At 37.5% G+C, this 27008-nt stretch overlaps 1 protein-coding gene across 9 annotated transcripts; it reads left to right on the top strand.

The window, feature by feature from the left end:
* The first annotated feature begins 14 nt into the window (after nucleotides 1-14).
* pikfyve (phosphoinositide kinase, FYVE finger containing) lies at nucleotides 15-25463 on the top strand. Of its 9 annotated transcripts, none has more exons than XM_079882425.1 (43): nucleotides 24-165; nucleotides 3336-3511; nucleotides 4773-4820; nucleotides 5051-5209; nucleotides 6651-6760; nucleotides 6935-7106; nucleotides 8293-8500; nucleotides 9654-9680; nucleotides 9856-9939; nucleotides 10039-10177; nucleotides 10288-10445; nucleotides 10671-10782; nucleotides 11788-11935; nucleotides 12023-12190; nucleotides 13277-13339; nucleotides 13754-13883; nucleotides 14159-14339; nucleotides 14418-14492; nucleotides 14571-14678; nucleotides 14781-14921; nucleotides 15045-15171; nucleotides 15611-16857; nucleotides 17372-17472; nucleotides 17618-17689; nucleotides 17866-18037; nucleotides 18142-18320; nucleotides 18435-18548; nucleotides 18636-18744; nucleotides 18831-18985; nucleotides 19073-19169; nucleotides 19546-19600; nucleotides 19683-19823; nucleotides 19924-20044; nucleotides 20136-20231; nucleotides 21011-21094; nucleotides 21192-21286; nucleotides 22503-22562; nucleotides 23228-23404; nucleotides 23536-23639; nucleotides 23767-23895; nucleotides 24029-24290; nucleotides 24386-24460; nucleotides 24559-25463. In XM_079882425.1, the coding sequence occupies exons 2-43, from the start codon at nucleotides 3346-3348 to the stop codon at nucleotides 24672-24674; spliced, it is 6285 nt and encodes a 2094-aa protein (XP_079738551.1). In that variant the 5' UTR covers nucleotides 24-165; nucleotides 3336-3345; the 3' UTR covers nucleotides 24675-25463. The 9 variants fall into 9 exon arrangements, with proteins under 9 accessions (XP_079738554.1, XP_079738551.1, XP_079738547.1 ...); XM_079882421.1 differs by having other exon boundaries at nucleotides 12023-12241; XM_079882422.1 differs by having other exon boundaries at nucleotides 26-165; nucleotides 6935-7085; nucleotides 12023-12241.
* Nucleotides 25464-27008: the final 1545 nt, after the last annotated feature.

Here is a 27008-nt window from a genome sequence, read left to right as displayed (position 1 = left end):
TCATAACACCACACGAATTTTCTGAATCGACTAAGCGGGTCTGATCAAGTCGCCGAACATCACAAGGGTGGAATTAACTGAAAATGTCTTTTGGTTAAATGCATTAAGGATTAATGACATCTCTAAACAGCTGACATTGACATGGTGTAAAAAACGACGGCACAGGTACGTCTAAGATTTATGCTATGCTATGATACATGTATGCTGTTATTAGTTTATCAGACAGCTAACGTTAGCTTTGCTAACTTTACCGGGGGCCTTTGATAAATGTAAACAGGAAATTTGACGGTGTTGTCAGAAAATAATTGTGTGTGTTAAATATATTTTGTATATATTATGTAAAATAAGCAAAGCTGATGTGTGTGAATTATAAGCCTGGCAAATTAAATGAATGAAATACTATCCGATAACAGCATCTACAGCAGCATCACAGCTTAAATGTGACACATCTCAGTATTCATCTGTATTTATTCGCTCTGTTGCTTTCTATTATGTGTCGGCATGTTCGCTAATGTGCATTTTCCAATGCTCTAAACCTATTTATAGTTATTTTCGTCCACTTCACACATGATTTTTGGTTTGAGTTTAACATTAATAACACTCTTCCTGCCGTGTTTGTAATAGTAATGCACATATACGTAGGGTTAACGCTCTGCAGCAGTCGTAAAGTTAGCTCAAGGTATATGATAAAAGTATAATAAACGCCACGGAATGCGAACTTGTTCTACTATGGCGAAGGCTTGACTCCTGAATGACGCCTTCGCGTGCTATCGGAAATTTCCTACTTCCCACTTCTGACGTCGTGGTTACGAGCTTATCGTATTCAAATTTTGACTTGAGAGACTATTAATGTCGTTTTTTTTTTTTTTAACAAGAAACAAGTAGGCCTATTTACTATAATTCCGATAGCACGTGAAGGCAGCATTAGTAGTACACTTAACGTTACCTGATTGCGTGAAAGGCAGACGTTAGTATGTTGGCATTAGTGAGGTGGGCAGTTAGTTGATTGAATGTTGTTACCGCTAAAATCAGTATGAAATAATTAGTATTAATGAGTAGGCCTTCGCCATAGTACAATTCTCAGGGAATCACATGACATATTAAAACTCATGATTTCGTTTTCCGGCCTTTTTGACCCATTACATACACATCACTTGGTCACATACAGTTACTTTAAAGTGGCGGTCCTGTTTTTGAAATTAGTGGATAATAGATGATAAATGACGTAATGATTAGCTATTACTTTCTCACTGACATGCCTAGAGGAATCATTTTATAAATCTTAATTGACTGAGTGTTTGAACTGATAACACATTGTCCTGAAGTCCTATTGTTATAAGGTCAACTTCTCTTAGTCTTCATTGTGAATTATTATTATTATTATTATTATTATTTGTCAAGTTTTGTTCTGTAGTCAGCAATCCTTTGTAATCACATGTCCTCATTTACTGTATAGTGTTTTTAAAGTGAAGTTAACATTATATAGTTCACATGACTGACTTCCCCATAAACTTGTGCTTTAACCTAGAGTTGCTTTGACATCAGAGAGGTTTTGTCTAGAATGCATTGCGGATTCATCATTCATAAAGACATCACTAGCATGAAACAGCAGCATTTTATCAAACGTACACGTACCTCTTAATCAAAATTGTGCATAATTGATTTCTGTGGGGTTATTTAAGGATATTTGTGAAGTTAATTATTTTTGCAACATATTCAGAATGTAATAATAATAATAAGAAGAAATTCTAAATAAATTACTATGGCATCATTTTATGTTTGAAACCTTTCATATAAACAAAATGTATAAATATAAGTAGTTTTAAAGCTGTTGAGACAGTTGAAAAACTTTTGTCCGACAATTTGTAAAATTTCAAATGTCAGGGTGGCGCAACTGGTCTTTTATTTATTATGAATTGACAAAGTAATAACAGTAAGTGTGATAATGCAGCATCCAGAGGACCCCAACTGATCCTTGTGGCAGAGATAAAATCTCTTTTAAATACTGATAAAAGTAGCTACTTTTTAAGTATGGGTTGGTACACTTTACATGTCAGATACAAACTAGGAAACCTGTTGTATTTAAAAAATCTACGTATAAACTTGCCATAGGCAAAAGTTCATACAGGCAAGTAGAAACCCGTTTAATGTAAAATTAGTTGCAAAAGTCAACAATGTCCCTAGGCCTATATGAAAAAAAACAAAACGTTTAAGATAAATAAATAATACATTTAAGCTAAGGTTATCTGTTATTATTATTATTATATTTTTTCAATTATTGTTCTAAGTTAAAGATGTTTTACACTATCAAATATTTCATGATATTTTTTAAAATAATTTTAGATGCCACTATCATATCAACTAAAGAAAAATATAAAGTTATATGCGCACTTAATATAAAGTGGGATTGAGAAGCACGACAGGGAGCGCGTTCAAAATGATCCGGCTGCAAGAGGAGCATATTTCATAAATGCATTTTTGACTTAAGCTTCATGATTCTTTTTGTATCAATATAAAATATGACTTTGTTGTTATAAATGGCAATCGATAGGGTATACTTACTCATGGGGACCGGCATGGACACCGACACGGACACTGACATGACAACGGTGCCCATATCATGATGGTGTCCGTGCTGGTGTCGTTGTGTTTCCTTTAATAGTAGCTTTAATAAGTATCAATGTATAATTTATATTGTGAAGTCTATGTAGTGTTTTATTTTTATATTTGTTCATTTAATTTCTTTCTTGAATGCTTCTGTTAAATGCACCTACTGTAGCTGAAAAAATAAAGCACTGTTTATTTAATTAGTATATTATATGTTGTGTATATGTAATGTGTATCTTTGTTCTTATTTTTTAATAACAAAGAAAATAATGACAAAGATTTTTATCTTCGCCACTTTGGCCTTAATGTCTGCCATTCTTTTTTATTTTATATTTTGTTACCCTGTAAGGCTTTGTTTTTAAAATAGGGACATTAGTTTGGCTGTAATGCTCAGTCACTTGCAAAATAGTAAAACCAACATGAAAGAGAATCGTGATAAAATCGTAAATTGTGATTTTCCTGAAAAAAATCGTGATATCATATTTTTGCCTACCACATGACCAAAAAAAAAAAAGTCAAAACATTTATTTAAACACTTTGAAATGTTATTTTAAACCTGTTTAAACACATTGTTCTTGAATCGAAATATGCTTTACTTCAATTTTGAAAAGATTTAAAAAATAAAAAACTTTTTGGGAACTTTATTTGTCCACCTCAGCATTTAAATAAAATCAAATGTACATTAAATAAATGTATTTGGAATTGGTTTGGTTTGAATTGTCCCACAGGGGCAGTGACATGGCTGCCGAAGACAAGGCTGCGATGGACTGGAGCTCTGAGCCGGCGCTCTCGCCCACCAGTCCTTCCCATCTAACGCACTTCAAACCCCTGACCCCCGAGCAGGACGAGCCGCCCCTGCGCTCCGCTTACAGCTCCTTCGTCAGTCTGTTCCGCTTCAACAAAGGTGAAACGGATTTATTTCTCGCCATTATGCCGTACTCAACATCTGCACCTGCATTTATTTTCTTTTTTAAAGTCTATAAATCATTCATTTGTTTTCAGAGTTTCACAGTTTGTTTTCTGTCATCAAACACTGATTTATGGCAAGACTTTGAGTGGGAAATGAGTATTGTGAACCATCACTTATTTGGAAGCTTCAATCAAGATGATTTTGGGAGTGTTGATTGCATTTAACAACGATAAACTCATCGCATGTGCAGAAATCTTTTAGGCTAAAGTTGTTTGTTTTCTGTCATCAAACACTGATTCATGGATACCCCCCCCCCCCCCCCCATCCATTATCTGAATGTAGTTCCTTTTAATGGATCGATAGCACTTCTTTGGATGCTTAGTATTTTGTATTCCTGATGGCTGTACACATCAAACCTTAACCGCAATCATTTTTATCTTTTGAGTAACTTTTGATTTCTGGAATAAAAGTTCAAGGTTATGTAGTAGTCATTCTGTTTTTAGAGAGTACAGGGTTCTTCTGGAAATTCCAGAATGGCAGAGCAGGGAATTGTATTGAAGAGTCATGTGACAGTGCTCGTGATGTGCCAAGAACACTGTGTGCAATCCACTCGACGACTTCTTTTACTCACATGTTGTTGTTGTTGTTTTTTGTCCCTATGTATAGTATCAATTCCTGTAAGAAGCATTGCAGTACACGACTGAAAAGGGAATTATTAAAATTAAGTTATAAAAGCATAGGAAATTTACTCCAAACTGTTCATAGGACTGACAGGAATAGATGATTGAATAAATGCTCTCTATTAAAGAAGTAGCACACCCTAAATTGAGGGGTAAAAACAAAAGCTCACTATGCAAAGATGATGTTCTCTAAAGAACACTTTAGAGTAGTGAAACTTTATACTGTATGTGTACTTGATTAAGAAAAGGAAGAAAATCGAACAGGTTTAGCAAAATTTAAGCCTTTATAAGTATGGAACACACAGATTCTCTTTTGCTCTGTTATAACGAAGTTGCATTTGTGTTGGACATTGTTATTAAATGATTGTTTTTAGGTAATATATTCGATCATCAAGTCATTGGAGCTGAAGAAAAGTTTGATGTACTACAAAAGAGAAGTTTCTGGAATTCAAATTACATTTCTTTTAATATTAGTCTTGATTTACAGTTAATCAGTGTGATTATCTGTAAAACCTTCAATTCAAACTACATTTATAGTGATCAACTCTCTAACCTCTCCCTTTCATTCCTTTTAGAAAAAACAGGTGCAAACATTGCACCAGCAAAAAAGCTTACTAAGCTTGGTAAGTCTAGCTTTTGTACAGAAATGAAAGTAAAGCAAGTAAATAAAAGTATAGAATTAATAAATGGGAAAAATGATTTCGGAATAAGAAAATGAAAAGAAGAAATGTCAACACAATGCAAATTCTTTCTTAAAATCAGACAATCACCACAACATTTCTACCCAAATCCACCATTTCCTCATGAATCTCTACCTTCTGACCAAGCTTTTCTGTTGGTTTCAATCATTCAGAGGAAGGACGGCCTCCTTCAGTGACGGAGAAAAGTCAATCGGCTTCATCATCACCGCAGGGGCCACGGCACAACTGGTCAAGTCCTTCCCATTCCATACATGGCTCTGAAACTCACAGGAAACATCCGGAGCTTCTCCGAAGAACATCCACTGCCTCAGGTACAAAAACACAATTTTACATATACTTGCACCCATTTGTCTTTTAATCTGTCCACAAGTAACATCCAGGTTTTAGAATTATTTACGTTGCTTCTTTTGATTTTTGGGTGAAATATTGACCCGGTCACATTCAGTAACCCTATTCTTCTATAGAAGACAATGCTAAAATCATGTGTTTTACTGTAGATAAAACTATCGTTCTGAATTCTTTAAAACATGCCCTTTCTAGAGTTAGAAAAGGCAAGCCTAGCGGCAGCCTGGTTCTCACACGGTTTATCATTGAAGATAACAGTTGATTCAAAGGCTAGACTCTGACCTCAAATGATCCATACCACTCTCCGGAGGGCCACTGGACATTCACTGTAAGTGAAAATTCAGGCAACAATTCAGGAAATCCATGAAATCTACCTAACGCTAAACCTGTAAAACTACATTCTGGAGTTATGGCAAGAATTTGAGTGGGAAATGAGTATTGTGAACCATCACTTATTTGGAAGCTTCAAACAAGATGATTTTGGGAGTGTTGATTGCATTTAACAACGATAAACTTATCACATGTGCAGAAATCTTTTAGGCTAAAGTTGTGTTTATGTTCCTTTCTGTTCACAGTGGAGTGGGAAGGTGAGGATTCTTTATTTTATTTCCCTGAAATAAATCCCTGAAATTATTATCTGTTTGAATTCATCAGCACTGGTTTGGAGTATATGTGTATACTGTAAAAAAAAAGGATTTTCTTTTATCAGTATTTTCTTTTTTTTCTTTTTTTTGAGAAAAAAAAATCTTTAAATTAATAAGATATATGTCCTTGAGAATCAAATATACAAAGGCTTGTTTTCAGAGACTATGTCTTTTAATTAGGTGTATTTTTCTTACCACAGTGGCTTTGTAAAAAATACCAAAATAGCTAAACTACTGGGCAATTAAGTCAAGGTAAACTTGTTTTATCTGAAAACAAGTCTTAGAATCTTATCTTACTCTCAAGTAAATGTGTCTTGTTTTAATGATATTTAGATGTGCTTACTGGAAAATAATACAAAGATACTGATTAAGAAAATAGTTTTTGCAGTGTATAGTTTTAAATGAACCACATTTGTTGCATGTGAAAGGGTGTACCGAACGGACTGCCTGAAGTTCTTGCTCGAAACCTTTGGTGCTGTGAACTGAACATTTAGTGGTTGATCTTAGTAATTTCATATTCGTCTATTCATGAGAGTCATAATCCCACAAAAAAGAATACTCTCTGGCCTATGCCGGCTTACATAAGCAATTGCATTTCAATAAGCAGTGACGGGATCAAGAGTGCTGGTGGATATTTCACTGCAAGCTTTGGCTTTGAATGAGCATGCGTGCCATGTATTTTCACCTGCATATTGTACTTATAGTAGGTCTAACATCTTAATTTGTAAATTACTGGTGCTCGTGTGTTTCTTTGCATTTATAGAGGGTCGACGGAAATCAGAAGCCCCTCTGGGCAACCACGATCCCCGAACTGCTGTCCAGTTACGCACAGCCCTCAAGAGACTCAAGGAGATCATGGAGGGGAAAAGTCAGGTATTGATTTCCAGTGAACTTAGTGGGAAAATTTCTATACAAATGAGTCAAAGCTGATTGACAAAAGAGTCAATGATTCAGATGTGAATGGAATCCACTACAGAGTACAACAGTGTTGTTTTGTTGTTGTTGCAGTTGGATGTAAGAGATGTGAATCATGTCTTTATGTTCCAGGACAGTGATCTGAAACAGTATTGGATGCCAGACAGCCAGTGTAAAGAGTGCTACGACTGCAATGAGAAGTTCACAACCTTCCGACGGCGTCACCATTGTCGACTCTGTGGCCAAATCTTCTGCAGCCGATGCTGCAACCAGGAAATTCCTGGCAAGTTCATGGGCTACACGGGTGAGTGTTGTTGGGGTGTTCGCTTTGGGGAGTGAGGGTCTCGTTCTGACCGCTGGTTTGTGGACGTAGCCTCTTTAAAGAGGCTTTCGACAAGGAGACGAGCAGCTATGTCAGATTAAGAGTAAGAGCACCTCTAGCATGCTGCGTGTGTTTGCAGTGGTTTTTTGGCCTTTGATTTAAATGGGTTGTAGTGTGAATTTTGAACTTTGTGGACTATCTGGTGTGATTCTGAAAGAGGTAAGAATTTGTCTGTGCACTTTGACCTTTTAGGAGGAATCAGTACTTAAAAAGCCTTATTATTAAAAGGGCACGTGGCAGCTTGCTAGCATCTGCATCTCCAACACTCGTAACACAGTTCAGTGGCTATGACGATTTCCATAGGGACCTCACGAAGTCAGTCCAACGTAACGTTGATCGTGACTGACTGAATGGGAACGTTTGGGTTACTAGTGTAACCCTCGGTCCCTGAAAGAGGGAACAGAGACTTTACGTCCTCCTGCCACAGCCCTGAACCACCACTGAATGGTCGAGATCCCTGTCTCGGCTCCTCCGCAAAACATGAATGAAGTGAGTAATGCCGGTCAAATTTATACCTGTATGTATGGGTAGGTGTGACTCGGCATGCAAATCTCACCGGCCAATGTCCATTGGCTCGTTTTGTTACCACTTGGAGGTGATTTGGGCTCCCAAGTGAGACCCCATGACATCAGTCCGACGTAACGTCTTCGTTCCCTCATATATTAGTAACGCAGAGTCCTAGACGTTTTTATTTTTTGTTTTATCAATATTTTGAATTAGCTTTTATTTTTAAATTTTGAATTTTCATGTTAATTTTTAGTCATTTCATTATGTGCTTTTGACATTTTATTAGTTTTTAAAAAAAATTGGTTAATAATATTAAATTTAAGTTTAATTTATTTTTATTTCGGTTTTAGTTAGTTTTACTGTTTATTTATTTCCAGTTAATCATTTCAGTGCCTTAACTTAAACTTATTTCAGTTATTGCCAGGGCAACATTTCTAATTTACCTTAAGTTTATGTTTTTCAACAAATATTTTATAATTAATTTTATTTCAGCTTATTTTAATTAAGTTTTAATTAAATTTTATTTAGTTTTAGCGATAATAACCTTGGTTGGTTCTCTAACTTCTCTTTTGGTTTCATATCCCCCCCACCCCTACTGCAGGTGATTTACGGGCGTGTACGTACTGTCGTAAGATAGCGTTGAGCTACGCTCACTCAGCTGACTCAAGTTCCATCGGAGAAGATCTCAGCGCCCTGTCAGATTCGGCCCTCTCCGTGTGTGTGCTGGAACCCACCGAACCACGCACACCTGTGGGGGGCCGCAAAGCTAGTCGGAACATCTTCCTGGAAGAGGACCTGGCCTGGCAAAGGTGAAATCTACAGAAAAGGGACAGGGCATAAAGACATATCACTATCTATTCCATTGTTCCTGCTCACTTTACCTTATCCCTATGGTGTTTCTCTGCTCTGTTTTAACACTGCTTTCTTACCATACTCATTGCTCTTGCTGTTGATCTCTTTCACATGAGGATTGTAGGAGGATTGGCCCTCCCAGGTCCATCTAATCAAGTATCCACCTGATGATTTATGATTCATCTAAAGCATAGAAGCAAATTGGTAGTTAACAAATAACATGGCATGTACAAAGAAAAGTGAACCTTAAGAAGTAAAACTTCTTTGAAGTTTATCTTCATTAAAAATTGTTTGCTGTTGAAATCATTTTAAATGGAGTAAAGCATGTTTCTGGGTAAATCTCATGAAACCTGTCAAGAACATGTCTGGGGTTATGTTTCACGTTAAAAAACAAAAAAGAGAATAATACATTGTATTGTCCTTAAAGGACAATAAAGCCTTTGTTTAGGACCAGTAAGATATTTTGCATTGAGACATTATAATCATATCAATTAAGCAATTTTCATTACTGTGATGTAATAAACAATGATATATTAATTAAATTAAGTATTTTAGTCTTTCATTTATGATTGAGTTGATTTAATAATTGAGAAAGTCATTGAGAATAATTGGAATTAAAAAAGTAAGCTACTTATTGTGTAATTGTCATGAAAGTAATTTTACCATGCAAAAAAACCTAACTGTCCCAAAAGGCTTCATTTTCTTCATCCAAAATATCATTTCTTTTTTATTTTTGGAGTGAAATATGAACTGGACATGTTTTGTGGGATTCACTTTGCTAGCGTCTTCAAATAATTTGGACTTGCAGACAGTTTTTAGACAGTGTGCATTATTCAAAATAAAGTTCTGAGCAAAGTCACAGCTCCTTGCTGTTTATTTCACCTACTGTAACCAATGTTTACTCTTTTATGAACCATGTTACTCATAGAAAGCTTCTAGTAGTTCCCCCACCCCCCGACATAGCAAATGACATAAAACGTAGTCACAGGACTATTATGATGCAAATGAACTTCAACCCTCTCTGCTCGCCTTTATTTAATCAGCTGGCTCCTTCTGTGTTGTGTGTCTGTCTCAATGCTCATCTTTTCTCCTTTCTCTTTCCATGCATAGAAAAAATTCCATTGGGATGAGGAAGAAGTGAGTTTTAGTGTTACTTTTGTTTTGCATGACCTCCTAGAGAAGACATGCTGCTGCTCTTGAGTGTGACTGTTTCATGCAAAGCTTGACTGTCATTTATTTACATAGTATTTCAAAGGGAAACGATTAAGATGTTGCTGACGTTCATTTGCGTGTATGTGTGTGATCACTCTAGTCATCAAGAATCTCAGAACAGTGGTCTCAGTTCCAGACTTACAGCAGTCCAAGAGGATATGGGCAAGTCACCGGCCAGGAAGAGGTGATTATGGTGTATTTTGGCCATAGATTCTTTACTCATTTCAATGCTTATGTTTACAGACTATAAATACAATGTTATCCATTTATTGCTTGTGTTAAGGTCAGCTAGTGTGACCAACCTGTCTTTGGACCGTTCTGGCTCAGCCATGGCTCCTGCCTATGAGAGTTCAGTTAGTCCACAGAACAGCCGGGCCGTATCCAAGACCGACCACAACGAAGAGGAGCGAAAGATCCTTCTGGTACGAACTTGTCTTTCACAGATTCCTCCTCAACTTTCCTTAACTTTTGTATTAGTATATTATGTGTTATATATGTTGTTTTATAATTATAATGGCTGATTATCTTGTAGGATTCTTCTCAACTTAAAGATCTATGGAAGAAGATTTGCCACAACAGTACAGGGATGGAGTTTCAGGACCATCGGTATTGGCTGCGTACTTACCCCAACTGCATTGTCGGTAAAGAGCTGGTCAACTGGCTCTTACGAAACGGCACTATTTCAACTAGGTAAGAACTTAGTTCATTACATCTTCAAGTGTGGTCAGACATTAAAATATTAATTTAAGCTATAACAGTGTTTTGTTTCCTTTGCGTTCTTCTGAGTCAAGTCACATTTATTTATATAGTGCTTTATACAATACAGATTGTTTCAAAGCAACTTCACATGAATAAACAGTGAAATAACTTGTATAACATGTTAATGTTGTTAAACTTTCAATTATTCCGACACAGGGCTCAGGCCATAGCTATTGGGCAGGCTTTGGTAGATGGTCGCTGGCTTGACTGTGTAACCCATCATGATCAGATCTTCCGTGATGAATATGCCCTCTATCGCCCTCTTCAGGTTAGTATAAGTATAAATATGTGCCATAATTATGTTAAAGGCACAATTTGAAATATATTTTCTTTAAAATATCCCAAAAAAACACTAGCACAGTGTTATATATTTTGTTCAGTTGTGTACTTGCATTATCCCAAATAGTTTTCCCATAGTTTTCAACTATGTTTAAATCCAGAGAAATTCGCAATTTTAGCCAGTGTAATGGCCCATTGTCAAATGTGTTTTATTAGACTTTTGAACAACTGTTTGGATACCTTTATCGACAGATAACTTAAACATTGTTATGGTCTTGTTTGAATCACGTTTTCTTGATTTACAGCGAGAAACATGTTTGTACCATACCTCAGAGACAACACTATTTTGGTCAAGTGGCTAACATAGCATAATCAGCATTTTCTCCACCATCTAATATATTTTATAATTAACTGCATGCCATTTAGCAACACAAAAGTCATCCAGCTTTTATAATATAATATTCTAATAACGATCTAGCTTATTGCAATGTGTCTCATACCAGTCACCGAGCAAATGCACAGTAACGTTTTAATATAACTTTCAACACACTCGAATGTATTTATGATTGTTTTGCAGTACTGCATTACCCCACAGTTTTAATTCGTCAACCTGTATCAGTAGTAATTCAGCACTCGTGGCTATTTCAGTAGAAAGAGATAAAATATGCATGTATTTTTTGTGGAGGTGTAGATGACAACTCCCATGATTCCATGCTCATTCACAGTGTCATTATGCTACGCCTTTGTTATAGTTTTAAATAAGCGACCTTTAGCAGAGAAGCTTACATACTGTCCCTATAAATTTAAGATAAGTATAAGTTTCTGTTGAAATTACATGACTAATATAACTGAGCAAGCTAGTTGCTTGCAAACTGAAACTGAATTTTTGTAAATCTGATTTGGATTGTTTATTGTAATGAGCACTATACAAATAAAATGGAATTGGTTTGATTCCTTCTGTCATCATATTAGTAATGTGTTTGTTGACTTTCAGAGCACAGAGTTCTCAGAAACCCCCTCTCCAGACAGTGACAGTGTGAATTCTCTGGAGGGACACTCTGAACCGTCATGGTTTAAAGACATCAAGTTTGACGACAGTGATACTGAGCAGCTAGCAGATGAAAATGACTTTGTCACACCAAGTATGTATCCCATGACTGCTGATATCCTATAGCAGTCATTATGTCTTTCCTTTACCAACTTGCTGGCTCCCTCTCACAATTTTCCAGACTCGGCCAGCCCCAGCAAAAGAACATCCGTCAGCAGTTTCCATTCTGCAGTGGACAGTGACTCAGCCGCCTCCATCAACTTAAACATGGAGCAGGACAATGTCAATTTCCACATTAAGAAGCAGGCCAAGTACCCCCATGTGCCTCCTTACCAAGCCGAGCAAAAAAGTATGGAGCCCCATGACCCGTTCACCCCAGAAACCGACATCCATGCACCAAGTGAGGAGAGGCGGAGAGGCCCATTGGCCATCCTGGTTTGCCTCTGTCTGCTTCAAAAGCAGCACTAACTCACTGGCTTTGTTCCAAACCCTAGTGAGCGGCCTCACTATATACTGTCTACATAGGCAGCAACCTTGTAAGGCTACAACTTACATAGAAACCTTTTTGATGAATTGTCAGAGGCACAGCAGTTTAATATTCTGGTTCAAAGAGTGGGTGTAAAGTCTTGACTAACAATTCAAGTGCCCCTTAGGAAAAAAACGAAGAAATTTTTTTTTTTTTTTTAATGTATAAGCACAAAACACATTTTAATTATTATAATAATTTTTATATTCATTTTAATAAATTTATTTTTAATAGTTTTTTTTAACAAATGCTATCTCAGATTTAAAAAAACAAAACAAAACAAAAACAAATAGATCTCCATAATGCAGTCTGGGATTGCTTTATCCTAAAATAATCCATGTGCTACTGCCTCAGACCTAAGCTAAAATGTGGCATCTTATGAAACAGAATAATTTTACTGCATTATGTATGTGTCAGGCTTTTGCATCAGGAGCATTGTGGTGATGCCTGAAAATCCTATCTAGGTAGGCAGCTCACTAGGGTTTGGAACAGAACCAATGTCTTGCTGATCTGAGACCCACCACTCAATACTAGTCTGACCCTCCAAATTATAATTAACAATTGAAGTAACAACCCTAACTATAGCATACAGTCCTGCATGACTGATTTGTTCCTTCCCAGCCTCACATTATTTCCCTTCCCAGTCCAACATTTCAAATTAACGCATTTCCAGTTTGTCACACTACCTCAAAAGCATGGCTTGCTGCTTATGTCATGCATGCCTCACAGTTACAAAGCAGTAACACTGACTTCCACTTCCTCAAAAAGACTTGTTGAAACTAATTCATTGTCATGTACTAGACTGAGGCATCGCATTATTGCAACATTTAAATCCATATAATCCAACGTGTCTTCCGATGTCCACTCTTGACTGTCCTGTCTCACATGCACTCTCTCTCTCTACATCAGTGGAAGTCCTGCTCTCTGAAGATGGAGGTCAGCATATATCCATCAGTGATGCCTTCATTAAAGGTAATTGTGTCTTGCATCTTTTATTGCAGCGTTACAATACTTTCATTCAAAAGTTTAGAATCACTAAGACATGTTTTGAAAGCTTAAAGTTTAATTTAAATGCCAATAAAAGAGTATTATGAGTAGATGAATCAAAGTTTGAGCTGTTGTGGGTATCATAAGGTTCCATCATAAAAACAGCTATGGGAAGTGCAACAGAAAGCATGGGATGAAACTGCACCTAATTTTCTTCTTAAACTGACTGCTTAGAAGGCATCGAGTTTGAAAAACAGCATTAGATAGAAAAAGCCATTTGTTATTATGAATGTCTTTACTGCATTTTTACCAATTTAATGTATCCTTAATTTCTTTCAAAAACAGTGTAGTGTACATGAACTCTTGTCTTGCCTATGCTGATGGGTTTCTCCTCTGTAGAGTCTTTGTTTAATCGGAGGGTTGAGGAGAAAGCTAAAGAAATGCTCTTCACTCCTCTCGGCTGGCATCACAGCTCCTTGGACCAGCTGCGGGAAGAGAATGGGGAAAAGAAAGCGATGGAGCGTTTACTGTAAGATTTAAAAAATATATATATATAATGTAAATTTTTTCCAACATATAAGATGTTATTTTTAAGTTGGTAACTTGTATTCATAAACAATTAGGAGCAAAATACTTCACTGCTGTACTTTTATCACCATGTAAAGTACTAATATATATATATAGTAAATACTAAATATAAACAAGTGTCTAATGTGTAGTCACACAAGCATCACATAAAAATCACATGTAAATGAGTCCAGGGACTTTTGGAAGCACACATCATGATTAATACTTCCTCTTCAGGTCTGCTAATCACAGCCACATGATGGCGCTTCTGCAGCAGCTGCTCTACAGCGAATCACTGTCTCTCTCCTGGCGTGACATCATCGTACCTGTGGTGAGGCAGGTGGTGCAGACGGTGCGACCGGATGTGCGCAGCTGTGATGATGACATGGATATCCGTCAGTTTGTCCACATCAAAAAAGTGAGGAACGCAAGTGGATGCAAAATCAATGACTCTAGTTTTGCCAGTTAAATTTGTCTAATACTAGATATTTTGTAGATTCCAGGGGGAAAGAAGTTTGACTCTGCTGTAGTGAATGGCTTCGTTTGCACAAAGAATATTGCACACAAAAAGGTTTGTATTAATTCAACATTATGCTACAGAGGAGGCCATGTGATATTTGCGCTAACAGTGTTGGGAATTTCTCAACAGATGAACCCTTACATCAAAAACCCCAAGATACTTCTCCTCAAATGCTCCATTGAGTATCTGTACAGAGAAGAGACCAAGTTCACCTGCATTGACCCAATTGTGTTGCAGGTGATGCTTGAAATGTGATTTCAAGACTTTTTATCTCCAGACAATATGCTAAAAATACAAGAATCTGAAAAACCATTTCATTTACAATTTGCTTTTTTACAGGAGCATGAGTTTCTGAAGAACTATGTTCAGAGGATTGCTGATGTCCGACCAAACCTAGTGTTGGTGGAGAAGACTGTGTCCCGTATCGCTCAGGACATGCTACTGGAGCACGGCATTAGCCTTGTGATTAATGTCAAACCTGTTAGTACCGTCTTTAAGGCACTGTTTAAACATTATTTCCACATTGAACATTAATAATTGTGAGTTGTGAAGAGTTATTTTGGTCTAGTTTGGGTAAGTAATAGCTCTCTTTAATCGTCACAGCAAGTCCTGGATCGTGTAAGTCGAATGACTCAGGGAGATTTAGTCATTTCAATGGATCAACTCCTTACGAAACCTCGTCTGGGTACCTGCCACAAGTTTTACCTGCATTCCTTCCAGCTGCCAAATGGTGAGTCTCTATCTCTATCTCTATTTATGATGTATGTCACTGTTTATGTTATTAATGAGCTTTAACTGGCTTCTCATTTTACTAAAAGTTGTTCCCTTTAGGGATGCAATAAGTACCATATAGGCTATTCATTTATCAGTATCTGTTCCTTTGACATCATCTAACACCCACTAAAAGCTAATCAGTTTAAAAACACAAATAATTTAATAACAATGTTCAGTGTAATATTTAACAAATCTGAAAATGAACATCCCTTTTTCACACTGTACAATATAATGTTGTGATGCTTAAATTCACATCTTGATAAGGACAGTTGTGATCAGAATTATGATTTTCACCAAATTAGTTTTATTTATATTTTTCAGGTCTGGCATATTTTTGTTTTTTTTGGTAATTTTCAAAAAGCTTTGTAAAATTCACTTGCTCCCTCTGTTTACAGATGAACTGAAGACCCTGATGTTTTTTGAGGGCTGTCCTCCTCAGCTGGGCTGCACTATTAAGCTCCGCGGTGCCTCAGAGTATGAACTGGCACGGGTGAAAGAAATCATAATTTTTATGGTGTGTGTGGCGTACCACTTACAGCTAGAGATCTCTTTCCTCATGGATGAGTTTGCAATGCCTCCCAGCCTGGCTGAGAGTTCCTCCTTCCCATGTCTGCTGGAAAGCACCACTTTGGAGGAAGAGGAGGAGACCGGTGGGGAAAAGGAGAGCCAAGATAATGATGGGTCCACGCTGGGGGACGTTAGCCTCACGCTTCTTCCAGAAGCAGACTTTGAGCCAGGACTTCAGGAGATTATCAAACTCCACAGTAGAGAGCCTTCCATCTCAGAATCTTCCTATAAAGATGGAGAAAGCCCCAGAATAAATAAAAATGGTTCAGTTGCTTCCTTCTCTGGAGGAGAGGAAGACATTATAAAGACCTCCACACCCCTTTCCTCCTTCTCTTCCAGCTTTCCCCAGCTGGTGTCACCACCTTTCCTGAATTCAGACCTGAAAGAGATGTCACGGGAAGTAGACAAGGGGCCAGTTGAGGAGGAGAAGAACAAAGAGCTGGAGGAGCATCTGGTCCATCAGGACAGCACAAGCTCTGAGACCTCCCTTCCACCAGCCCGGCTCTTCAGGGATCCCTTACAGGACGACACAGGCCTGTTTGTGACCGAGCATGTAGCTTCCTCAGATGACCGCCTCAAGTCAATCTCAGCTTTATTTAAACAGGAGCTAAAAGACATTATCCTGTGCATTTCACCTTTTATTACATTTCGGGAGCCGTTTTTGCTCACGGGGGCAGGACTGCGTTGTCCTAGCCGGGATTATTTTCCAGAACAGGTTTACCTCTCACCTCTATTAAATAAGGACTCGAAAGAGCTGGACGGACGCCGCAAGCGGCAGCTGCTGAAAGAGTCTAGCCCGAGTTCTGGCAGCCTGACAAACGGTACTGTGTCGCATCAACGGACCATCCAGATTTTGCCCTGTCACAAACTCACGAGTGCCCGTATAGCAGACCATCTAGGCAGCAGTCAGAATCTGGCACGCATGCTGGCTGACTACCGTGCCCAGGGAGGACGCATTCGGCAAAGAGAAGGAATGCAATTTCGTGAAGCCCCGCCCACAAAGGCACCAATAAAGGCAGATAGTGAAGATGATAAAGGGGCGGCAGGACCGAGTGAAATGACATGGGCTACAAAGGTGGGTTTCTCATCAGCTATTATGTTTATTCTTTTACTTTATTCCACATTCCGAATAGTGTGAGGCACTTTGCATGATTAGGGCCCAAAACTTGAAATTTTAAACTATTGTTTTTGGTCAGTGAAAGGAGATGCTTAACCGTAGGAAAAAGTCAAGGTCAAAGTAATTATTATATAAGCTGTATTATCTCTTAATTTTATGAGTTTTTATGTTTTTGTAACTTGTTTCCAAAAGTTAGAACCCTGATTTATTAATTTATTTATTTATACTTGTATACAAATAACAGGAAGTGTAGCTAAAATTAATTAGCTACTCATTAGGGGCCAGCTAGGTATCCACTATATATTGCAGAAAAATATTTGTTTTCTAAAAAAAAAATTTAAACAAATACATTACTTTTTTGTAGTGAGAGAAAATCATTCTGTAATGTCATTGCATGCGAAATGTGGGGCTTAAATTAGTTAATGATTAAAAAAGATTTTTTACTACAATTAATTGTTTTTAATTGTTTCAGTTGGACTGTTTAAATCCAATCAACCATCAAAGGCTCTGTGTGCTGTTCAGTAGCTCATCAGCTCAATCTAATAATGCCCCAAACCCCTGCGTCAGTCCATGGTAAACTCTCAGTACACTTACATTATTATCATATTAATTCAAGATGTATTAACATTAACATGACAGAGTGATGTTACTGACTGTGTTCTGAATATGTAAAAGTTAATGTCTAGGTTTTTTTAATGTATCTGCTCTGTATTTACAGGATTGTAACAATGGAGTTTTATGGCAAGAATGACTTGACTCTTGGTGTATTTCTGGAGAGATACTGTTTTAGGTAATTTATTAATTCACACATTTATTTTTGTCATTCCTAGGGTTGTCACACAATAACAAAATTTGTCAGTGCAGAAGTTCTGATACTACAACAAAAAATTAACACACCTTTATTTGAATGTGTTATAATCTTTTTGTATTTATTTCTAATTTTGTTTTTATATGGGTGTAATTCAGACCCTCTTACCAGTGCCCCAGCATGTACTGTGAGACCCCCATGGTGCACCACATCCGGCGCTTTGTGCACGGTAGCGGCTGTGTCCAGATTGTTCTGAAAGAGCTGGACTCGCCTGTACCTGGATATCAGCACACGATCCTCAACTACTCTTGGTGCCGTGTCTGTAAACAGGTAAATGGGAGACGTTGAATTGTATTGTTTTTTTAAACAGAACTAAAGTAAGCTATTTTGTGCTTTAGTATGTTTCATGTGAATTGTTACCCATTTTGTTTCAGGTGACTCCTGTGGTCCCTTTGTCTAATGACTCCTGGTCCATGTCCTTCGCCAAGTATCTAGAGCTCCGTTTCTATGGTCACCAGTACACCCGTCGGGCCAACGCCGAGCCTTGTGGCCACTCCATCCATAAAGATTATCACCAGTACTTTTCCTACAACCAGATGGTGGCTTCCTTCAGGTGTGCATCTTCACAGTATAGATCTCATATCTTTGAATATGCAGAATGACTACCTGAGTACATTTTTATGAACTTTGTAATCCAAATGTGTTTGTACTCTTCTGTCTCCTGTAGCTACATCTCAGTGAGACTACTAGAGATCTGTCTGCCGTCTCCAAAGATCATCATCAGGAACCAGGGACCCTCTAAAGCCAACTTGCAGCAGGATCTCAAAGACTTCTCCCAGAAGTAAGATTCCCTACAGGTATCTCTCACCCAGCCTCATTAACCTCCTCCGGATGTCAGCTAAATGAATCGTTTCTCCATTGTTTGTAGGGTGGCTCAGGTGTACCTGGCCATAGATGACCGTCTCACCTCTTTAAAAACTGACACTTTCAGCAAGACCAGAGAGGAAAAAATGGAGGACATGTTTGCACAGAAAGACGTATATTTCTTTTCATGACTTTACTTATTTCATCCAAAGTATTAACCAATGTCCAGTTACTTTAAATAAATATTCTTCTGTCTTAGATGGAGGAATCCGAGCTTCGCGGTTGGATAGAGAAGCTACAAATGCGTCTGCAGACCAGTGCAAAGGACTCGCCACAACAACTACAAGCTGTTCTGGAATCAGTGGTGGTCAAAAAGCAGGGCTTGTGTGAGACCTTGCAGTCTTGGAACAACAGGTGAGGACTGCAGTCATTCAGCCATAGAGATGGAGACTAAACATCTGCCATCAGAAAAACAGAACTGATGTTTTATCTCATCTTCAGACTTCAGGACTTGTTCCAGCAAGAGAAAGGCAGGAAGCGTCTATCTGTTCCTCCCAGTCCTGGCAGACACAGACAAGCTACATCAGATGAGAGCAAGGTCAGTCATTTATTTCGCAAATAATGTATTAATCACCAGGTAGTTTATCAGTATTTTTTAATTTAGCATGTTAAAACCCTCTCTGAGAAGTTGCTTCTCTAAATGTATCCCCTTTAAAGGATCTGCATTCTGTGCTAAAAATAATAAAGATTAAAAAAAAGATAAATTTAAAGATAAATCCATTACCCAATTACTCAGTTATTGGACCACTAGTTGACAACTGGGTGGCCTTGTACTAACTTGTACTTGGTGGATCTAGGGCTGGTAACCAAAAGGTAGTGGGTTCGAACCCTGTGCTTAAGTAAGCCACCTCCTGGACTTGAAATAAAAGCATCTACATACTTTTGATCATTTATTTGTTGTTTTTGATTCATAGACTAGTGCGTTGGAGTCCTCTCCTCGTAACTCATCCCAAATGGATGGAGAGAAAGGTGAGTTCATTGGTCCTTTATTCATCTTAAAATACTTCTTCTTGATTGTTGCGCACAGTCGACTCACAACCTTTTCTCACAGAGGACCGTCATCTCAACACATTTCCGTCAAGTACAGGGTCTTCATCGTTACTACAGTTACCGTCTCCGGCTGATCAAGCTTCAGATGTCATTACGAGCGGACCATCTTTTCCTGATCAGGACTCTGTCAGCATTTCAGAGGGTAAACTTACTTTGAACACTTCCTTGTGTTTGAAATCACACACAAACATCCCACCTGATTTTCTCTCTCTCTTCATCTCTCTACTTCTTTTTTTGTTTAGACATGTTTGATGGACACTTACTTGGATCCAATGACAGTCAAGTAAAGGAAAAGTCCACCATGAAAACCATCCTGGCCAACCTGTTACCGGGCAACAGCTACAATCCCGTCCCTTTCCCTTTGTAAGGCTGTTGGTATATTATGGATGCTAAAAGGCAAACCAATCCTCTTCTCAATCTAATAAAGGTCTTTCTTTTTTTCTTGGTATGTTAGTGACCCAGACAAGCACTATTTGATGTATGAGCATGAGAGAGTTCCTATAGCAGTGTGTGAGCGAGAACCCAGCTCCATCATTGCTTTTGCACTCAGGTACAGCTTTTGTACACTTATAACTATTAACACTTGACTAACACTTACTATTCTTATATCTAAAAAAAAAAAAAACATTGCTACATGTACTGTGCTAGACTAACTAGGAATAGTCACAGCACTTGCATATTGTTGCCCTATTGTTGGTTTGATCTCTTCTATTGTTCTCCATATTTGTAAGTCGCTTTGGATAGAAGCATCTGCTAAATGGTTAAATGTGAAATCTAAATAACTAAAAATGAGATATGGATATTTTTAAGCCTTTTGATGCATCTCAATATTTATGTAATTGCTCAGAAATGGCTTAAATTAATATTGTATATATATATATTTTTTCAATTATTTCTTTAAATTTTGTATGATATATTTTTTGTTCATTTGGAGGAACCATTGTTTTAACTAAACAGCCATTTTTGCCAAGTAGATCCTGTAAATCAATGGTGTTAACCAACTCACTGAAGCAGACTTGCTTCCAGATTTCTGAAAAAGAATCAAACTTCTCAGTAGTATCAGCATTTTAAATGAGACACTATTAAAATATTGTGTTAATGTTCTTGTACTCACAAATTGTGAAGCTGGCCTACTGGCATGGATCTAAAGTCATGTTAAATCCATTGTGATATTTATGATATTGATTCATTTTAATTTTGTCAACAAATAATATTAAATACTTTGTAAATATTCAATGTATAGCTGAAATGTCACTGCAGTTTTGTTTCACTGATTGTACCCTGGTGTTTCTTAAACATTATCCTAATTCTTCTATTCCCATCATCCAGCTGTAAAGAATATAAAACTGCCCTTGAAGAGCTTACAAAGACTACAACGAAAAGCGGAGGTGACGACACATCTCAGGCCATAAGGTACATAAATCACTCATTCCCCTTATTTGCTGTATTTTCTCAGTGTACATTGGTTAAACAGCAAGCTAATTTCTTCTTCTTTTTTTGCAATCTATAGTGCTGGAGAGAGCAGAGTAAAGAACAGCCCAGCCAAACCTAGCGACAGCAGCATGTCACAGCTGAACCGCAGTAGCATTGATGCTGACCCACTCAGTAAGACAAACCACAGTTTAACAAATACTAGCCCAGGGTTCGAAAATAACGACTGTCTGATGGCAAGCTTGGAAGACGCTCTGGACAGTAGACGGAACTGTCACTTGCTGGATCGGGCCAATGCTGCATTTTTAAGCCTGGTTAATTTAAGTATTCAAGCGCAAGAATACGTGAAAGAGAACTCTATTTAATACTTGCATGCTGTGTGAAAGTTTTATGCGCGCCCACATTCCGAAGCATGTGCCCAGAAATAATTGCAGTTATTTTATAATTGATTATTCAATTTCTGTACCGGAAAATTGTTGTTAGACCAACCTGAAAAACATGAAAAGCTCTGTTTATTTCATTTGTATGTTTGTTCTATTCAGGGTATATGCAGGAATCTTGAAGTTAATTTTAATACCTTTTCAAGACTTTTTCAAGACCTTCTCAATATTTTTTAATACCTCACCGCCACTTCAAGCGTGGCCACGAATTAATAATACCTCAGCAGGTTATACTAATTTGTTCCCTCGTTTTACTATATTGTGGCCACGTTGTACAGTGAGGAAAATAAGTATTTGAACACCCTGCTATTTTGCAAGTTCTCCCACTTAGAAATCATGGAGGGGTCTGAAAGTGCCATCGTAGGTGCATGTCCACTATGAGAGACATAATCTAAAAAAAAAAATCCAGAAATCACAATGTATGATTTTTTTAACTATTTATTTGTATGATACAGCTGCAAATAAGTATTTATTTAGTATTAATACTTTAGTATTAATTAGTATTAATACTTTTTAAGGGTCTTAATTTTCCCAAAATTGATTTATCACCTTTTAATACTTTTCAAGACCCCGCGGATACCCTGTCTATTGTATTTATCTTTGCTATTGCGCATAATTTGAATATTTGTTCTTATTTTATTACTAACAGTTTACTTGTCTTTAACAATATTTGAAATTTACATGAGTTAGACAAGTAGTTTGTGGTGTCATAACCTTATTTATTAATGATTTATTAAGGCCTATTTTATTTCATTACTTTTTTTGTTTGGGATAGTGAAAATTTTGGCTAGGCAAGTAAAACCAGTGAACCAGTGGCCAAACCGGGCCAGTAGAAGAAATAACTTAGTGTTGAGCTCTGTAGCCACTTAGAAATAGCATGTAATGTATAATTTTCTCTATGTAATATGGAATTGCTTATGAGACTAAATGTTTATGGGATCTCTTTGCAGAGGATCCTGAAAGTGGAGACAAACTGAAGAAGCAGACCGGAAACCCACACATTGAGCTGCGTAAGTATCAGTCTCAAATGGCAGGTGAAAACATTCCTTATATTTAGGTCAATATTATTGAGCCCTCCGACAGTAAATAATTGTGCATCACACAAACTAAGAAAAAGTTATGCTTTTTTTGGATCTCACGTTTCATGTAGTGTGTAATATAGTTGTTTGTGAATGTAAAAGGTCTGCAAAGTGCTCGGAAAAAAGTTATTCAGACCGATTGTGAACTGCCTGTTCAGACTATGGTGTTTATTGGCTGAAATGAACTGAAATTCAGATTTGGTTATGGGCGTTTCATTTTTTTGACCTGCTGTAACAATCACAACAAATTGGGCCATCTGACCAATCAGAGGAGGGGTTTAGAGAGACCGGATCCTTGATCGAATGGTTTCAGTCACTGTGAGAAAATTGGTGATGCTACAGTGTATATTATAAGAAAATGTAAGGTTTTTTTTTTTTACCTTGGATTCATGTAAACCTATTGTAGGAGACCTCCAAATCTAAATTAGGAAACTTTAAAATATCATAATAGGGACACTTTAATGTTTTCACAGATTTGATTTATAAATAAATTATCTGTTTAATTATAATAATAATAATAATAATAATAATAATTGGTATAAATATAAATAAGAACATAATTAATAATAAATCTGAAAATGATACTTTTGATGCAGAGTTCTCAGATGCCAATGCCAAGTTTTACTGCCGGATCTACTACGCCGAAGAGTTTCATAAGATGCGAGAAGAGATTATGGAGAGCTCAGAGGATGAATTTGTGCGGTCGCTCTCCCACTGTGTCAACTGGCAGGCTCGTGGCGGGAAGTCCGGTGCAGTTTTCTACGCCACTGAAGGTGCGACTTGATCTAAGGGTGCAAGATTTACAGTGGATTCTTTACTGAATGTTTTTTTTTTTTCATGAACGCAGTTGTCGTAAGTGAAGACTTGTTGGATGTATTTAGCTAAAGTTGCTGTTTCTCCTCAGATGATCGTTTTATTTTGAAGCAGATGCCCAGATTAGAGGTCCAGTCTTTCTTAGACTTTGCACCCCACTACTTTACTTACATCACAGGATCAGTTCAGCAAAAGGTAAGCATATACTGTACGTGCTTGTATATACAGTATAGGTCTTGTCATAGCTCTGTATGAGGCAGCATTTTTTGGCCCGTTTTAGGTTTTTCTTTCTAAACTCATTGTTTTTGCATCTGTTTTACAGCGGCCCACAGCACTTGCTAAGATTCTGGGAGTGTACCGTATCGGCTACAAGAATTCTCAGAACAACACAGAGAAGAAACTGGACCTGTTGGTGATGGAAAACCTTTTTTATGGGAGAAAGATGGCACAGGTATATTAATTTAAAGAAAAAAGTCTCTAAGACTTTAAATCTGCAGCTTATAACTGATTTGACATTGGTTTTTCAGAAAAACTGTCATGTTTTTATGCTCACATTTACGGTCCTCTTAACTGTTTTTGTGCAGGTGTTTGACCTGAAGGGATCCCTGAGGAACAGGAACGTGAAGACGGATCAGGGAAAGGAGAGCTGTGAGGTGGTGCTCCTAGATGAGAATCTTTTGAAACTGGTGCATGACAATCCCCTTTATATTCGCTCCCACTGCAAGGCCATTCTGCGTGCTGCCATCCTCAGCGACGCCCACTTCCTGTCCAGCCACCTCATCATTGATTATTCCTTACTGGTGGGCCGTGATGATGCCACGGATGAGCTAGTCGTGGGGATCATAGGTGAGAAAATGTTATGTTATTGTAAAATCCAAGTGGTTTTTTTTTGCTTTTTTTTTGTGGTTGTTAAAACACTAAAAACACTTGTTTATTTGAAGATTATATCCGGACTTTCACATGGGATAAAAAGCTGGAGATGGTGGTCAAATCTACTGGGATTCTTGGAGGTCAAGGTACATATGCTGTTTAAAAAAAAAAGAAGAAGATATCTCTGATAATCTCAGAAGAAGCTAAAACTCTTACATGTGTTATCATCTTTCAATCCTGACAGGTAAAATGCCCACGGTGGTGTCACCAGAGCTGTACCGATCACGTTTCTGTGAGGCCATGGACAAATACTTCCTCATGGTCCCTGATCACTGGACGGGTCTTGGGCTCAACTGCTGAGGGGGCAAGAAGAGAATGTTACAGCTGGAAATGGATATGCTGCTCTCTTATGTACTTTGCAGTGATTCATTGGAAAGGTGAACCCTCCATTATCTGCAGTGGTGTCTGAAGATGGGTGAAACTGAACGTCTCTTTTTATGCTGTGTACAGTTTGACCAAAACTGACGTGCCAATACCCAGTTCCTGAAGATCCACGGAAGAGACTGAACTGAAATGGCATAACTTGTTGAACCCTGATTTGCAGTAGTGTTTGTTTATAACCTATTAATCTGAACTGTGGACGATGTAAAATTTTATAAATGTACAGAGATGTATAATTAAAGATTATTAATACTGATAAAAGTGTCAGCCTTGTGTCACTGTCAAGGTGTGTATCTCTACGAGGATTCTGAGATGTTAACCACTATGCTACACATATATTGATATTATTGCTCTTAATGGGGTTTGAGATGACTGTGAAGGCTTCAGTAATCAACAGTTCTTGAACCTAAACATCTTTGACCCTCTTCCACTGACACTTCAGATGGGGGTCAAGAGCTACAAACACTTGAATTTCTGTGAAAACTTCAATAGACTTTAGAAATGTTCATGTGTTCAAAGGAGCTGTAGAAGCAACTTAGGTTTACTTGATTATTTATACATAATTTTTAGAAAAATCATGTTAAAATTAGATGATACCAGGCTTTTTATTTGTTCAATCATCACAGTGCTCACGACCGCCCACACCGGAATGACGTCATCATGTTGTTGTTTACATAAACGCATGCCAAATACATTACCAGCACAATGAAATAGAAAAAAGAAAAGAAAAAACATTTAACACACAAGGTAAAACCTAAAACAGACACTGAATACAGTAGGGAAACTTTAAACGCGAAACATAAGGAAACCCCCATTGGGAACTGACTCGTGACCGTGTAAACAGGAAAACGCATGCATTCGGATATTTCGAGATCGGTTTCAGGCCTCGTTCATTTGTGGAAATAAATCAGATTTGTGCCAAAGCGACTGTCATGTAAACAGGCAGATCGGATTTTATGAGGCATAGGCAACGTCTCCGCGGTTTAATGACGATCGAGAGCATCCCCGACGCGCTTCTGCAAAGGGGACAGTATGGAATTACTTTTGTGTCAATAATAATGAACGTAACTTTTCAAGAAACTAATGGAAATATAAATTGAAACTGAATAAAATATCTTTGAAACTGAAAAAGAATAAATCGCAGGCAATTTTTTTGACTTCGTTTTTAATATACTGCATGTTTTGCGAAGTTGTGTAACAATATATCGCAATAAAAATGCAACAATATGTATCGTGAATGACAATATGTTGAGTATAGTTCACCCAAAATTAAAATAGCTGTGTGTGGGGGAAAAAATCAAGTTTACAGAGAGTCAGTAGCCTACATAAATTACTATATCTAATGTTGAATATAATGTAGGGAGGATATATGTGTCCTGATAATGCCAAATGTCTTATGTTACCTAAAAAGTGCAGTAGGGGTAGGCTACATTATCTAGTCAGTGAAACAGTGCCGCATATTATCATTTTAATCATTATCATTAATCAACAGTTAATTTTTTTTACCATATCTCTTGGAATATCGCAATAATATAGTATCGTGAGTTCAGTATCGTGTGATGTATCGAATCGTGACATGAGGGTATCGTTGTCCCCTAGTCTAGAAACCAGAGAATGTTCAGAAACTATCTCAGAGGACTGAGGTATGCTTCCTCCTCACCGCTAGAACTTACCCATAGAATTAAAATCATTCATCCTTTCACACTGCACTACATCGTGCACACAACACACTCAAATGTTGCACCTTCCTTTTACAATCGCAGACTGCAACTTCACAAATATGCTGGTTGGAGTATCTAGTGGAGCAAAGTATATAAAGTGGGAGGAGTTGGATCGGTATGGTATCCAACCTCGCCCCCTAGATCTCGTGTTCTGCAGCGAGGATCATCTCATGAAGTTTGCGCCATATTATCAGCGAATTATGACTGACCCTCCTTCTTTTGCTGCATTAGCATTTTATTAAAACAGTCCCAGTAGAACTTACCTGATAATAATAATACGATTGTCTAATTTTTATGCAAAATTAATTTAGCTTTATGCAATATTTAATTAGAGGCTATTAATATGTTTTTGATGGATCTTTTGATCTGATACTTTAAACTGTAACAGTAGGCCTACTGTTAAAACTAGTGTTCATGCTGAAAAACTACACTATGAAACTGGTTAAATACAATGCATTTCACTTAAGCATGAAAAGTCCCTACTTATGAGTTAATTCACTGAATGAAATTAATATTCATGGATAAATAAAAA

This window comes from Squalius cephalus (assembly GCF_949319135.1).
Source record: "Squalius cephalus genome assembly, chromosome: 9".
Taxonomy (NCBI): Eukaryota; Metazoa; Chordata; class Actinopteri; order Cypriniformes; family Leuciscidae; genus Squalius; species Squalius cephalus.
This window is presented reverse-complemented; position numbering and strand designations above follow the sequence as displayed.

Coding starts and splice junctions, on each gene's coding strand:
- pikfyve (XM_079882421.1), top strand. CDS start 3,346: ATGGCTGCCGAAGACAAGGCTGCGATGGACTGGAGCTCTGAGCCGGCG. Junction 3,512..4,772: donor TCTGTTCCGCTTCAACAAAG/GTGAAACGGATT, acceptor CATTCCTTTTAG/AAAAAACAGGTGCAAACATT. Junction 24,291..24,385: donor GCTAGTCGTGGGGATCATAG/GTGAGAAAATGT, acceptor GTTTATTTGAAG/ATTATATCCGGACTTTCACA.